At 41.5% G+C, this 14,668-nt stretch overlaps 1 protein-coding gene across 7 annotated transcripts in view; it reads right to left on the reverse strand.

Moving 5' to 3' along the window:
- Positions 1 to 2,484: 2,484 nt before the first annotated feature.
- MAK (male germ cell associated kinase) overlaps positions 2,485 to 14,668 on the reverse strand; it is a 57,329-nt gene continuing 45,145 nt past the window's right edge. For 4 of the 7 annotated variants that reach the window (XM_012440296.2, XM_012440297.3, XM_012440298.3 and 1 more), the window contains 3 exons: positions 13,187 to 13,261; positions 9,677 to 9,772; positions 2,485 to 4,326 (listed from right to left, as the gene is read on the reverse strand). In XM_012440296.2, coding sequence (XP_012295719.2) covers positions 4,175 to 4,326; positions 9,677 to 9,772; positions 13,187 to 13,261 — 323 coding nt within the window. In that variant the 3' untranslated portion in view covers positions 2,485 to 4,174. Of the gene's footprint in view, positions 4,327 to 9,676; positions 9,773 to 13,168; positions 14,600 to 14,668 lie in introns of those variants that run through there. The other 3 variants (XM_021672678.2, XM_012440300.2, XM_064362979.1) reach the window with 3 other exon arrangements.

The following is a 14,668-nucleotide window of genomic DNA, read 5'->3' on the forward strand; positions in this document are numbered from 1 at the left end:
TGTGTTGCAGTGGTAGAGGCATCAGAAGGCCATAGACCATCCAAACCTACCATCCTCCCAGACGTCCACAGCTAAGATTTTTAATCGTGACTTTGGCCCTTTCTTTATGTATCATGGAATGTTTCCAAAGGTCACACATTTTGCCACCTTCGGTCCTAGAGGAGGACCTGGATCCTGAATGACAAGGTTCCCTGAAGGTGGAAATTAGTTTAGGTGCCAGGTAGATTCCTGTGTGACTATTTGGTTCCCAGCCATCAGCCTAGAAAATTCTAAGGCTGCCCACCGATAGAGGCAGGAGGTCTTCATGGCCCTTGCCACGTCCCCTCGTCCTCGCTTCTCTGCAAAGATCCCTGAGTATTTACTGTCCTAAGGGTTGTGCTGGGTCCTAGCAGTGCAAGGAACAAGCCATGGTGCTTGCCTTTCTGGAGTCTAGTGGAAGAGGCAGACATCTAAACAAAGGCAATAATAGAAATAAGTGTAATGAAGGTGGATCCATATTACTGTCAGGGCACCAAGGAGGGGAGTGGGCATTTCTGTTTAGAGAGTCAAGGGAGGCTGCACAAAGGAACCAATAGTTAAACTGAGTCTTGTCAGTTGATTCCTGAGTCAGTTGACATGAACTTTTGTCAGTTGCCTATGAGGAATTCATAGACAAGGACAGGGACAAATGTCTCAGGTAGAGGGAGCAATACATACAGTGCCTCAATGGCATGAAACTGTAGCACAACTGGGTTCAACCCTTTTCTTAGAGATCTAATTCTTTTTAATGGCTTTAAGTTGTGCTGATCTTTACTATTTAGTTTACCATTCCCCTACTGATAGAACTGTCTTGTTTAATGCCTCTGATAGCCGGGAGTGGTGTCTCATGCCTGTAATCCCAGCACTTTGGGAGGATCACCTGAGGCCTTTGATATTAATCCCAGCACTTTGGGAGGCCGAGGTGGGTGGATCACGAGGTCAAGAGCTCGAGACCATCCTGGCCAACAGAGTGAAACCCCGTCTCCACTAAAATACAAAATTAGCTGGGCATGGTGGTGTGCGCCTGTAGTCTCAGCTACTCGGGAGGCTGAGGCAGGAGAATTGCTTGAACCCAGGAGGCGGAGTTTGCACCTCGAGATCGCACCACTGTACTCCAGCCTGGCACCTGGCAACAGAGTGAGGCTCTGTCTCAAAAAGAGAGAAAGAAAAAAAAACTCAATAGTCAGAAAATAACCCAATTTAAAGGTGGGCAAAAGAGCTGAACAGATACCTCACCAAAGAAGACAGACAGATGGCAATGCAGATGAAAAGGTGCTCAACATCATGTCATTAGAGTGTGCATATAATAGCAGTGAGATGCCACTACACACCTAAATAATGACCAAATCCAAAACACTGATGCCACCAAACACTGGTGTGGATGTGGAGCAGCAGGATGTCTCATTCATTGCTGCAGGAAATACAAAATGGTACAGATACTTTGGAGGACAGTTTGGCAATTTATTTTATTTTTTTTATTTTTGCAGATGGAGTTTTGCTCATTGCCCAGGCTGTAGTGTAATAGCGTGATCTTTGCTCACTGCAACTTCCGCCTCCCGGGTTCAAGTGATTCTCCTGTCTCAGTCTCCTGAGTAGCTAGGTTTACAGGCATGCACCACCACACCCCCCTAATGTTTTTGTATTAGTAGAGATGGGGTTTCACCATGTTGGCTGGGCTGGTCTCGAACTGCTGACCCCAGGTGATTCTGGAAAAAGAAGAACTATGGAGACAGTAATGAGGTCAGTGGTGGCCAGAGGTTCAGGGCAAGATAGGGAAGGATGAATAGGGAGAGGACAGGATTTTGAGGGAGTGAAAGGATTCTTATGATACTATAATGGTGTATACATGTCCTTATGTATTTTTTCAAAACCCATAGTGTACAACACAAAGAGTGAATCCTAATATAAACCGTGAACTTTAGTTAATAACAATGTATCAATACTGGCTTATCAGTTGTAATGAATGATCTACATGAATGCAAGATTTTGATAATAGGGAAAATTCGGGAGGGGGAGATAAAGGGGCATATGGGAACTCTACTTTCTGATTAATATTTTCATAAACCTAAAACTGCTTTTTTTTCTTTTTGAGATGGAGTCTTGGTCTGTGGCCAGGCTAGAGTGCAGTGGCATGATCTCAGCTCACTCCAACCTCTGCCTCCTGGGTTCAAGCAATTCTCCTGCCCCAGCCTTCCGAGTAGCTGGGATTACAGGTGCCAACCACCACACCCAGCTAATTTTTGTGTATTTTTAGTAGAGATGGGGTTTCGCCATGTTGGTCAGGCTGGTCTTGAACTCCTGGCCTCAAGTGATCTGCCTGCCTTGGCCTCCCAAAGTGCTGGGATTACAGGCATGAGCCACTGCGCCTGGCCCTAAAACGGCTTTTTAAAAAGTCTACTAATTAAGACAACAACAACAAATAGTATTCAGAATATAAGATTTAAAAACATAATGAAAACACACTAGTTAACCAGATTTATTTTAATATCTGAATAGAGTTTAAAAGTTTCCCAGTAATACAAAAGACGGCACAGCTTTGAGATATTAATTTAAACTGTACAAATATGTATAACCATTACCACTAGGATAAATTACTCTTTAGATTTTAACATTTTTCAACATCTTACATCTGAACAGCTGAATCTTCTATACAAAAATAACATTAATATTTTATAGTATGCCTTTGGATAATGCCCACAAGGTGATACCTATTACAATAGCAGTTGTTACAAAGTCACAAAATACATAAAAATCTCAGCAGTTGATGATATACTATTCTTTAAACAGAATATACAGTACTATCCAGTCCAGAAAGTGGCAAGTTTAAACAGAGTAGTGCAAAGTTCAAAGTGTCTATTTAAAATACCAGTTTGGAAATAAACTAAGAAAATAATATATGTACTATGTGAAATCACTGCCCCAGCAGCTGAACGCACTTGCTTTAGAGCAAATGTGAAGGTCAGAGCTGAGTCAGTGGTCAGCAGCATGAGTTGGCTTGGGGGAACCAGCTGGCAAGCTTCATCTTTGCGCCTGGTAGGGACACAGCAACAAAGCAGTTTGGAAAGTCCAATGAACCAGCATCAAACATAGTTTCAAGAACTTTCTTAATGATGTCAAGCCAAGAGAACCCTGACTTGGTTAATATGGAAGTCATCAAGCCATTGGGTTTGACAGTCACCTTGAATTCATGGGAGTTGTACTGGTCAAGATCAAAACATAGATATCTACTAAAATCAGGTGGCATAACTTTGATGTTAAAGATAAATTTATTTCTAAAAAAAGAGCCAGGAACAATGACTCACACTTGTAATCCCCACATGTGGGGAGGCTGAGGCGGGTGAATCTTCTGAGGTCAGCAGTTCAAGACCAGCCTGGCCAGCATGGTGAAACCCTGTCTCTACTAATAATACAAAAATTAGCCAGTCATGGTGGTGCAGGCCTCTAGTCCCAGCTACTAGGGAGGCTGAGGCAGGAGGATCGCTTGAACCCAGGGGGTAGAGGTTGCAATGAGCCAAGATCATGTCATTGCACTCCAGCCTGGGCAACAAGAGTGAAACTCTGCCTCCAAAAAAAAAAAAAAAAAGACATCCTGCTCAATATTGAAATTACCATTGCTCCCATAGCTTCAAAGTAGAAAAACTAATAACTGCAGTCTTTCTGCCATTGACAAAATGGCAGTGCAGAGCCTTAGCCAAATAAGAATCACAGCTGACAGGCAGCAGAGGTTGGCCCAACTGCTGTGCAAAAACAAAAGAGCCAATCACTGCAAAGTGATGAAATAATAAATCATTTGGTCACATACAACAAATGAAAACTAAAACGCTCTAAACATTTTCTGGAAGTTCCTTTTTTTTAAAGATTCTTATTGGATTTACTGTTTATTAAATTGTAGATTGAATACTTCATACTTTGGCAAATAGTTTATTCAATACTTTGTAACATCCTACTCGTATATAAACACTGGGCAATGATGCTAAGAAAATGGATTTCATGGAAAGAACTAAAACAGGAGATGACTTTTGCTCTTCCAAGTACCCACTTTTGCATATTTCTTCCAGAGCTCAGTAGCAGAAATAGACATTTGTAGCCATTTCCCATGGTCAAGGAACTTGCATGTACTCTGTGGAGCAATGCTGTGGGTTTCAACCACAGACTCCTACCGGTGGCCTCCATACTTGGCCACCCAGTCTGTCCTCCCGTGCACTGAGGGAATGGGCTGTGCACGGTTCACAATATTTAGGTTTTTTGTAGTATTGTAAGTACGTCCTGAAAACTGCCCTCGACCAGTTTTTGTGTTCCAGGTATATTCTGAAAGAAATCAGATTCAGAAATTAGAATTTTACTCATTTGCTTATCAAACTCAAAATAAAAAAAATCATCCTCTCATTTGATGGGGGAAATGTGAATTTATGTTTAAAAGATTAACTCAGTACTCTCTGAGGCTTTTTAAATGTTAAAACCAAAAATTATAGTATTTGATATATATATATATATATATAATATAGCAGTATTATATTGACATCAATTAGAATTTCCAGTAGCTGGCCAGTCACAGTGCCTTATGCCTTGTGATCCCAGCACTTTAGGAGGCCAAGGCGGGTGGATCACCTGAAGTCAGGAGTTTGAGACCAGCCTGGCTAACATAGTGAAACCCCGTGTCTACTAAAAATACAAAAAATTAGCTGGGCATGGTGGTGCGTGCCTGTAATCCCAGCTACTCAGGAGTCTGAGGCAGGAGAATTGCCTGAACCCAGGAGGCGGAGGTTGCAGTGAGCCGAGATGGCGCTATTGCACTCCAGCCTGGGTAACAAGAGCGAAACTCCGTCTCAAAAAAAAAAAAAAAATTTCAGTAGCTGAAGAGCCAATATTTCTGGTTTGTAGTGCTGACACTACTGCTGTTTTCAATATTTTCCTTTTAGATAGGCAACGCCAGGTAAGAAGAACAAGAAAAATTCTTGACTCAAATTCAATGGGCAACACCCACAATGTTAGTGACTTTGTAACACGACACTGTGGTTACATCTAAAGAATATTTACACAGCATCACTACAGAAAAATACATCTGAAATTGTGAATCTATAAAACTGTGGCTTCATGGAGCAACACACATGGGGTCCTATAGATTTCTTTTTAAAAATTAAAATGTAGTTTTTAGAATAAAGATACTTCTTTTCTATTTTTTGTTGTTGTTGTTTTCTGAGATGGAATTTCACTTGTTGCCCAGGCTGGCGTGCAATGGAGTGATCTTGGCTCACTGTAACTTCTGCCTCCTGGGTTCAAGTGATTCTCCTGCCTCAGCCTCCTGAGTAGCTGAGATTATAGGCACCTGCTACCACGCCCAGCTAGTTTTTGTATTTTTAGTAGAGATGGGGTTTTGCCATGTTGGCCAGGCTGGTTTTGAACTCCTGACCTTGTGATCCACCCACCTTGGCCTCCCAAAGTGCTGGTATTACAGGCGTGAGCCACTGCACCTGGCTGATACTTCATTTTTTATTGGGAAAATCACAGATGAGAACACAAATCCCTTAAATGGTAGCATTTAATCACAAGGTTGTTTCATTCATACATTTGACCATTTAAAAATTTGTGAAAAATTTAAAGTTTCTTAAACATTTATCTGAACAATTTATGAGCTAAAATTGCTTCAGCATTTCAAAGGAGAAAGCAGATCATTTTACAGAGAACTTTTGATGCTTTCTTTAGTCCCTCCTTGAATTGAGAACTAAAGTATCATAGGTAGAGATGTATCTGAGGAGGGATGTTTGCTTTTTACATTTGGGATTTAAATATCTTTTTACACTGTGTTGTAGCTGCTATTCTTGGATTAAACTCAAAGTGTTAATACTGAAATGAATCTGACCATTTTGTACCCCTAGCCCTAGCTACACCATATTTACTGGCATGGTTTGCACAGTTTTTCTTAGATTTCCACTGTAAAACTGGGAGGTAGGACAGAATTCTGTGAGCACATGGTCCTGCTGAGCTGCTAACTTCAGCCTGGGGTGAACAAGGTATTAAGTGTGGATGCCCTCAGTAAAACAGATGCCTGGCTACGGTGTAGTTTGGTGGAGGCAGGGAGGCCAAGAAATCCCCACTCCATGGTTTGACAGGTCCTTTCATCCTATTCTTTTTTTTTTTGAGATGGAGTCTCACTCTTCTCGCCCAGGCTGGAGTGCAATGGTACGATCTCAGCTCACTGAAACCTCTGCCTCCCAGATTCAAGTGATTCTCCTGCCTTTGCCTCCCAAGTAGCTGAGATTACAGGTGTGTGTCACCATGTCTGGCTAATTTTTTGTATTTTTAGTAGAGATAGGGTTTCACTGTGTTAGTCAGGATGCTTTTGATCTCCTAACCTAGTGATCCACCCGCCTCAGCCTCCCAAAATGCTGGGATTACAGGCGTGAGCCACCGTGCCCGGCCCTACTCTTTTTTTTTTTTTGAGGCAGAGTCTTGCTCTGTCGCCCAGGCTGGACTGCAGTGGCACGATCTCGGCTTACTGCAACGTCTGCCTCCCAGGTTCAAGCAATTCTTCTGCCTCAGCCTCCCAAGTAGCTGATACTACAGGCATGCACCACCATGCCTGGCTAATTTTTGTATTTTTAGTAGAGATGGGGTTTCACCATGTTGGTCAGGCTGGTCTCAAATGCCTGACCTTGTGATCTGCCCGCCTCCACCTCCCAGTATGTTGGGATTACAGGCGTGAGCCACCTCGCCCAGCCGGCTTTTAATTTCTTGTAGAAAATCTGTGCTAAAGGAAAGAAGTTTGCCTCTAGTTATGGATTTAATTGATGCCATTATGATGTAACTTTTAGTAAGATATAGAACTTCTGTAAGATGCAGATCATAATAGTAGCTCCTGGAAGACAGCCCTGGGAGGATTAATGAGTTAATGTACACAGAGTGCTTAAAATGGGATCCCGTGCTTCTAAGGTGATCTTAAAGAGTGCTGTGTATAACAGAAGTCACTCCTCCAAGTCCTTGTTGTTAGTTTCAAAGCAGGGGATAAGGAAATATTAGGAAGTTTGGAAAAAGATTACATGGGGAGGGAGGAAGACATTGATTTTCCTTCTCAAAACCTGAAGGGGAGAGGCCAGGCATGGTAACTCACACCTGTAATCCCAGCACTTTGGGAGGCCCAGGTGGGCAGATCATGAGGTCAAGAGATTGAGACCATCCTGGCCAACATGGTGAAACCCCATCTCTACAAAAAATACAAAAATTAGCTGGGTGCGGTGGCACACACCTATAGTCCCAGCTACTCAGGAGGCTGAGGCAGGAGAATCGCTTGAACTGGGAGGACTGGAAGAAACATCTCTTACAGAACAGTGTTTTTCTAAGGATTTGCATTGACCACGAGAGTGATTAATATTTACTTCGTTTTTTACCTTTCCTTCTATCACCATCTATAGGAAAATCTGATAAACAGAGTAAATGAAGAAATGAAAAGTTAAGAGAAAGCATTTACTTAAAATAAATAACAGAAATATGCATGCTAATTGAATAGAATAATTAATATATAAAGACCTTCAATAGCTTACAAAAATATTTTTTAAAAGACCCACTCTTGACTGGGCATGGTGGCTCATGCCTGTAATCCCAGCAGTTTGGGAGGCCGAGGTGGGCAGATTATCTGAGGTCAGGAGTTCAAGACCAGCATGACCAACATGAAGAAACCCCATCTCTACTAAAAACACAAAAAATTAGCTGGGCATGGTGGCACATGCCTATAATCCCAGCTACTTGGGAGGCTGAGGCAGGAGAATCACTTGAACCCAGGAGGCAGAGGTTGCAGTGAGCTGAGATCATGCCATTGCACTCCAGCCTGGGCAACAAGAACAAAACTCCATCTCAAAAATTAAATAAATAAATAAATGAAAATAAAATAAAATTTTATATTTCATATAAATGAATGACTCATAAGGCTGCCTGAAAATATTTGAGGCTTTATAAAAATCACTGCTGTATATAAAATGTTTACTTATTTTGTTTCAGCGGAGAGATAATGAAGCAATTCTTTTCACAGATAAGGTAACTGTAGTACTATTGCAGTAAGATATAAAAAAATAAAGAAGTCTAGGCTTTAAACATTTTTAGCTCCAAGACTGGCAACTCTAATCCTTTAATATAGGATCATGTTAGGATGGGCTGTGAGCATACTATCAGAGTCAACTTTTAAATTAAACTACAGGCCGGGCATAGTGGCTTATGCCTGTAATCCCAGAGTTCTGGGAGGCCAAGGTGGGAGGGCTGCTTGAGCCCAGGAGTCAAGATCAGCTTCGGCAACATAGCAAGACCCTGTCTCTATAAAAAGACATTTTTTTTAATTAGCTGGGTGTGGTGATGTGCGCCTGTAGTCCCATCTACTCAGAAGGCCGAGGCAGGAGGATCACTTGAGCCCAGGAGTTCGAGGCTACAGTGAGCCATAACTGCACCACTGCATTCCAGCCTGGGTGACAAAGCAAGGCTTTTTCTCTATAAAAAAGAGTTAAAATAAATAAACTACAATTAGGCATCTTATCAAAGTTCTAATGATTTGCTTTAATGTTTATTTTTGGTGCTTCACTAAGAATATCTATTTCAGATTAAAATGATTCAGAGACCACTCATGGTCAAATCTGATTGGCTTAAGTACAGAATCATTACCCTCTATTTCAAGTGTGTACCCACACATGTGTATGTCACATGCCACGCCACTGGGGAGCAAGCTTACCTCAGTTTGGCATAATGCTGGAGGGTGGAGGGATGAACCCTTCCCCATCAAACACTATTGCAAAGCAAAAGGCAGGGTGTGAAAGTCCCATCGTTAATTTCTATGCTCTAAGATGGAACTATAGAGAAACCTCATGTTACCAGCTGGGCGCGGTGGCTCATGCCTGTAATCTCAGCACTTTGGGAGGCTGAGGCAGGTGGATCACCAGATCAGGAGTTCAAGACCAGCCTGACCAACATGGTGAAACCTCATCTTTACTAAAAATACAAAAAGTAGTCAGGCATGGTGGCGTGTACCTGTAATCCCAGCTACTTGGGAGGCTGAGGTAGAGAACTGCTTGAGGCGGAGGCTGCAATGAGCCGAGATTGCACCACTGCACTCCAGCCTGGGCAACAGAGCAAGACTCCATCTCAAAAAAAAAAGAAGAGAAGCCTCAAGTTAACTTATTCATACACAGACTGTCAGCATCTATGAAGCTTTCACTCTGTGCCAGGTCCTGGGCAGAAGGCTCTGGAAAAGGCATTTTCTCACATCTCACTGTGCAGCACAGCACACTCTTTGGAAGTGGATTAAGTGAGTTTCTATCCCAGCTTCACTAGCTGTGTAACCTCAGGTAAGTTACCTCACCTACACTTCATCATCTGAAAAGAAGAGATCTAGCTATGTCATCGTGAGGATTAAATGATATAATCCCAGTAAGCCCTTTACACTATGCCTGGCAGAGAGTCCCCATTTAATTAGAAGTAGCTCTTCTTATAATTATTAGACCCTCAACTTCACATTTTTGGAAGAAAAATAGGACCTTTCGGTAAAAACAAAAAGAAATACACTAATGAGGTGAGGCTGACTAAAAGTCTTCACTTGGGAGAAGTGACTGCATAAACTTAACAAGGAAAATTTTCCTCTCTGCTCAGAAATCTAAAACACTGCATCTGAAGTTGTTCTTACCTGAAGCCGTTGCATTGAGAGGTGCTAAGTGGATCCTCTGGCCAGCTGACCCCACTTCTTTTTTGAGAAAGGAAGTAGCATAACTTCCAAGATTTCCTAGTGACATAAAGTTTCATAGTCAGAAGGTGAATATTTTTGGCACAGTAGAATAACATTGACTACTACCCCCATCACTTCTAAATACTATTTTTGAGCATCTACTATGTTGTAGGCAGTATGCTGCGCTTGTTACAGATATTCTTATTCCATCCGTACAACAACCCTCTTAAATCCCATTATTATCCTTATCGTGTGGCTCTCCGATGTTAAGTAACTTGCCTAACTTCTCACAGTTAGTAACAGACTGAGCTGGAGTCTGAACTCAAGGCCTAGGGGTGTTATTCATTTCACCCTGAACACGCCAGGCTTTCTCACAACCCCACTTCTTAACACGGGGGTATATTTCCTGCTGTGAAGCCCCCATCTCTGAAGTGCTCTTTGTCTTCATTCTGTAAAATGTTTGTAAGTGGATCTATTTTTTTTTTTAGATGGAGTCCCACTCTGTTGCCCATGCTGGAGTGCAGTGGCACCATTTCCGCTCACTGTAACCTCTGTCTCCGGGTTCAAGCAATTCTCTTGTCTCAGCCTCCCAAGCAGCTGGGATTACAGGCATGTACCACCACACCCAGCTAATTTGCTAATTTTTAGTAGAGATGGGGTTTCACCATGTTGGTCAGGGTGGTCCTGACTTCAGGTGATCCACCCACCTCGGCCTCCCAAAGTGTTGAGATTACAGGCGTGAGTCACCGTGCCCAGCTGTAAGTGGACCTGTTCTCATAGGGTTGTTGTAGGGATTGATGAGACTCTTCAGAGCATGTGACATAGACTCTGTACTCGTTAAATGTCAGCATCATTGTCATTATCACCGTCATCATCATCACTATTGGTGAATGCGCAATCTGGTGGTAGCATAGGGATGCACTGACAAGGAAAAATCTAAAATCTGGAGACCAGTCAGGAAGTCACTGCTTTAGCTGAAATGAGAGAGGATGAGGGTCTGAACTGCGACAGTGGCAGAGGATGAAGAAGAAGGGAGCTGAGCAGGTTTATAGGGTGGAGGTGGTAGGAAAGAGGGGAATGTAAACTCCTAAGTTTGTAGCTCAGGTGACTGGATGCATTGACCAAGAACAGCAACATAGAGGAGAATCAGAATTGGTGGAAATGACATGGTACCAGGAGGACACTAAAGTTGTGGTAGGCAAAGGGTGAGTAGGCAGGCATGGAGATTGGTAATGATCAGGGTGTGGTGTTTCCAAAGTTGTGGGCTTGGAGAAGCCAGCTCAGAGGGGCTGCGAATGTGCAGAGACCTGGAGTAGACCCCCAAGGAACACCAGTATTAAGGGACAGGAGAGAAAACAGGTAGAGAGGTAGATGGTAGGAGCAACAGGGCATGGAAATCCAAGAGAATACGCATTGAGTGTGGAAAAAAAAGGAATGGGAGGTGAGGCAGAGAGCTCGAATGGGACCAGCACTGCCCATGGGGCTGGCCACTGGGGTGTCAAGATCTAGCGGGAGCTACTGCACTTGCAGGAAGCAGACTGAAGACAAATGACAGAGTTGAGGAGCCAGCTGGAAGCGACAGGTTGTAAGGAGCTAGCTCTGCAGGGAAGGAGACAGGCTTGTCCCTAGAAGGTGAAACGAGGCTCTGATCACCCTAATGGTTTCAAAGCACTGTTCAGTAAACAGAGTGTTTTTTCCATAGTGTTATCTGTTCACATATCTCAACACTGGGCTCCATGTCCCTGATGTCTCTCATGGCATATCAGGCTCTCAACAAGTGTCTGCTCTTGAAGCAACAATTGTCAAAGTGCAATATTATGTTACCAGCCTCTAAAGGATTGTATACAGAAAGCACATGCTCTAAATCTATACATGTTTAACTCTACTAAATTTTGCATAAGTTCAGCTGCCTACTTTAACCTTTTTCTCATCTCAGAAACTCATTCTGAAACACTCATCAGTTCTTTTTTTGAAAGAGAGAACCTCGTTCTGTTGCCCAGGCTGGAGTGCACTTAGTGGCTTGATCTCAGCTCACTGCAACCTCCGCCTCCTGGGTTTAAATGATTCTCCTGCCTCAGCCTCCCAAGTAGCTGGGACTACAGGTGCATAGCACCACTCCCAGCTAATTTTTGTATTTTTTAGTAGAGACAGGGTTTCACCATGTTGGTCAGGCTGGTCTCTCGAACTCCTGACCTCATGATCCCCCTGCCTCAGCCTCCCAAAGTGCTGGGATTACAGGTGTGAGGCACCACACCTGGCCACTAATCAGTTCTTTACTTCAGAACACTTTTTGGAAGGAATTCAAAGCAGTGATTGTATTCAATAGCAACTTCAGGTTGTGTCCCTTGCTCTCATCCTCAGCAGCAGAGAAAATACTTATTAAATGCTTAGCGTGTGACAAAAATCCTAGGTAGTGTTATGTAAGAATACCTAAGGAAATTTCCTCCATTTTATGGACGGGAAAGCTAGCTTAAACAACTTGTCCCAAACCACAAAAGCTGGTGAGTGACAAAATGGGATATGTTGAACTCTAGGATTCATGCACTGAGCAGTTATAGGATGCTTCTTATTGGAGAAAGAAGTTGTTAGGGAAAAAAATAAGCAGAAAATTAAGTCTTCTTAAATTATTTTGGCTTATTATTTGAAGTACCTGTATACTGTGAATTTTCAGGCTGGAGCCAGTGTTTAGCACTGTTGAAACCAGTGATACTGAACCCCTAGGAAATCCACCATCTCTATTAACCCAGTTAACTTTTTTCATTTTTTAAATTATTATTTATTTATTTATTTATTTTTTGAGAGGGAGTCTCACTCTGTCACCCAGGCTGAAGTGCAATGGCATGGTCTTGGCTCACTGCAACCTCTGCCTCCTGGGTTCAAGTAATTCTCCTGCCTTAGCCTCCTGAGTAGCTGGGATTACAGGCATGCGCCATCACACCCAGCTAATTTTTGTATTTTTAGTAGAGACAAGTTTTCACTGTGTTGGCCAGGCTGGTCTCGAACTCCTGACCTCATGATCTGCTCGCCTCATACTCCCAAAGTGCTGGGATTACAGGCGTGATCCACTGCATCCAGCCCCCAGTTAACCTTTTTTAAAAAGTCATTGTTCATGCTAAGAAATGAGTTTCAGAATTTCAAGAAAAAATTCCAGGAATACTGATCACAAAATTAGAAAATATTCTTTTAATTCTTTTCCTTAGAATTATTTGCTTGATTTCTTCTATAAAATTCCATAATTAATTTAAGAAGACCAGCATAGAACTTTTTGAAGCAAATTTATCTTAGAATGTCAACAACTGAAGGAAGATATTCTTGATGAGATAGGATGCTTTTCTTTATCCTAGTCCAGACTTGACTTCTAAAAGGAGATCGTCTTGGCCTTTTATGTCAGGATCAGGGGCAAATGTTGAGAAGAAAATTAGACAAGAGATTCAAAGAACAAATTGCATTCATCTAATGCCCAGAAATTACCTTGTGGGTCCTCTAATTTTTCAGGAAAAGTTTCATTGCATGATAGTTTTTCAATTGGTTTAATTATGCTTTCTTCTAAAGGGAAGGCAGATGGAAAGAAAGAATAATAGGAGAATGTTTTAGGAAAAGCAGAGAAAAATGGATTAGATGATTAATGAAAAGACCCAGCAAGAACCCCTAAAAATGCAAAAATGTCCCCATGTGCTGTCACGGCATTTATTTGATGCTAACTGGATATTCCCTTGAGACTCAAAGTTGTTCTACTGTCATTTAATTGAATTTGTATAACTGGTTGGTTCAGTGAATATTATTTTTACGTATCTGAGGAAAAAATAAGTAAATTACAGTACTGAAGTATATGACACCTCAGCAACATTAAATAGGTAGGCTGAGTTTTAAAGAATCTGGAAAACCTGTAAAAAGTCCAAATGTATTGATGTCACATCAGAATATCTCATAAACTACTCACTCATTATAATGGTAATTGTCAAACTTTTTTGATCCAATATCACCTACATTCAAAAACAAACTACCTTTTCACACACTTCTAAGCTGATATTTAATTTTTTTTTTTTTTTTCTTTTTTGAGACAGAGTTTCACTCTTGTTACCCAGGCTGGAGTGCAATGGCGTGATCTCGGCTCACCGCAACCTCCGCCTCCTGGGTTCAAGCAATTCTCCTGCCTCAGCCTCCTGAGTAGCTGGAATTACAGGCACACGCCACCATGTCCAGCTAATTTTTTGTATTTTTAGTAGAGACGGGGTTTCACCATGTTGACCAGGATGGTCTCGATCTCTTGACCTCGTGATCCACCCGCCTCGGCCTCCCAAAGTGCTAAAATTTTTAATCATAAGTTTAACAGTTGCAAAGGATGTTATTTCTGACATATTGTAACTATAGGCATTTTAAAAATAAAACTATTAGTGATTTTATGCCCTCCAATAGTGACATAAAAATACATGAACAAGTTCCTTTTTGACACTTGGATATTTCACATTAATTCCTTTTTCCCCTAAAATTATGTTTTTATTTATACCTCAGCTTCGAAATTTGATCCAAATGTAATCTTAAGCTTAAAAGTCTTAAAATTGGTCACTCTAACATATGTGTAAATTAAACATTTTTTTAATTTCTTGTAACCATAAAGATATTAAAATACACAGTTATAATTACAATGATTAATTGTATATAATTAATCAAAAAAGATGAATATTATATATTTTGATTACTAAACATAAAAATTAAGTTTTCTGGAAACGCATCTCTTGAGAAAGATGGAACTTTTTTCAAGTAGTTCATGTATCAACAAATGAATATTTGTTGCTGGAATCACAGCATCAGGGCTATTTCCTCTCTTCTTTTTTCTTCCTTTTTGGAAACAGAAGCACGAAGAAATCTTGCTAATAGAAATAGCTGGGAACAAACGGGGTTTTATGATAGCTTCACCACTCTATTCTTCAAACACTCTTCAAAGTTATAGAT

The sequence above is a fragment of the Aotus nancymaae genome, unplaced genomic scaffold (genome assembly GCF_030222135.1).
Source record: "Aotus nancymaae isolate 86718 unplaced genomic scaffold, 86718_ANA_hifiasm-v0.15.2.pri h1tg000051l, whole genome shotgun sequence".
NCBI lineage: Eukaryota > Metazoa > Chordata > Mammalia > Primates > Aotidae > Aotus > Aotus nancymaae.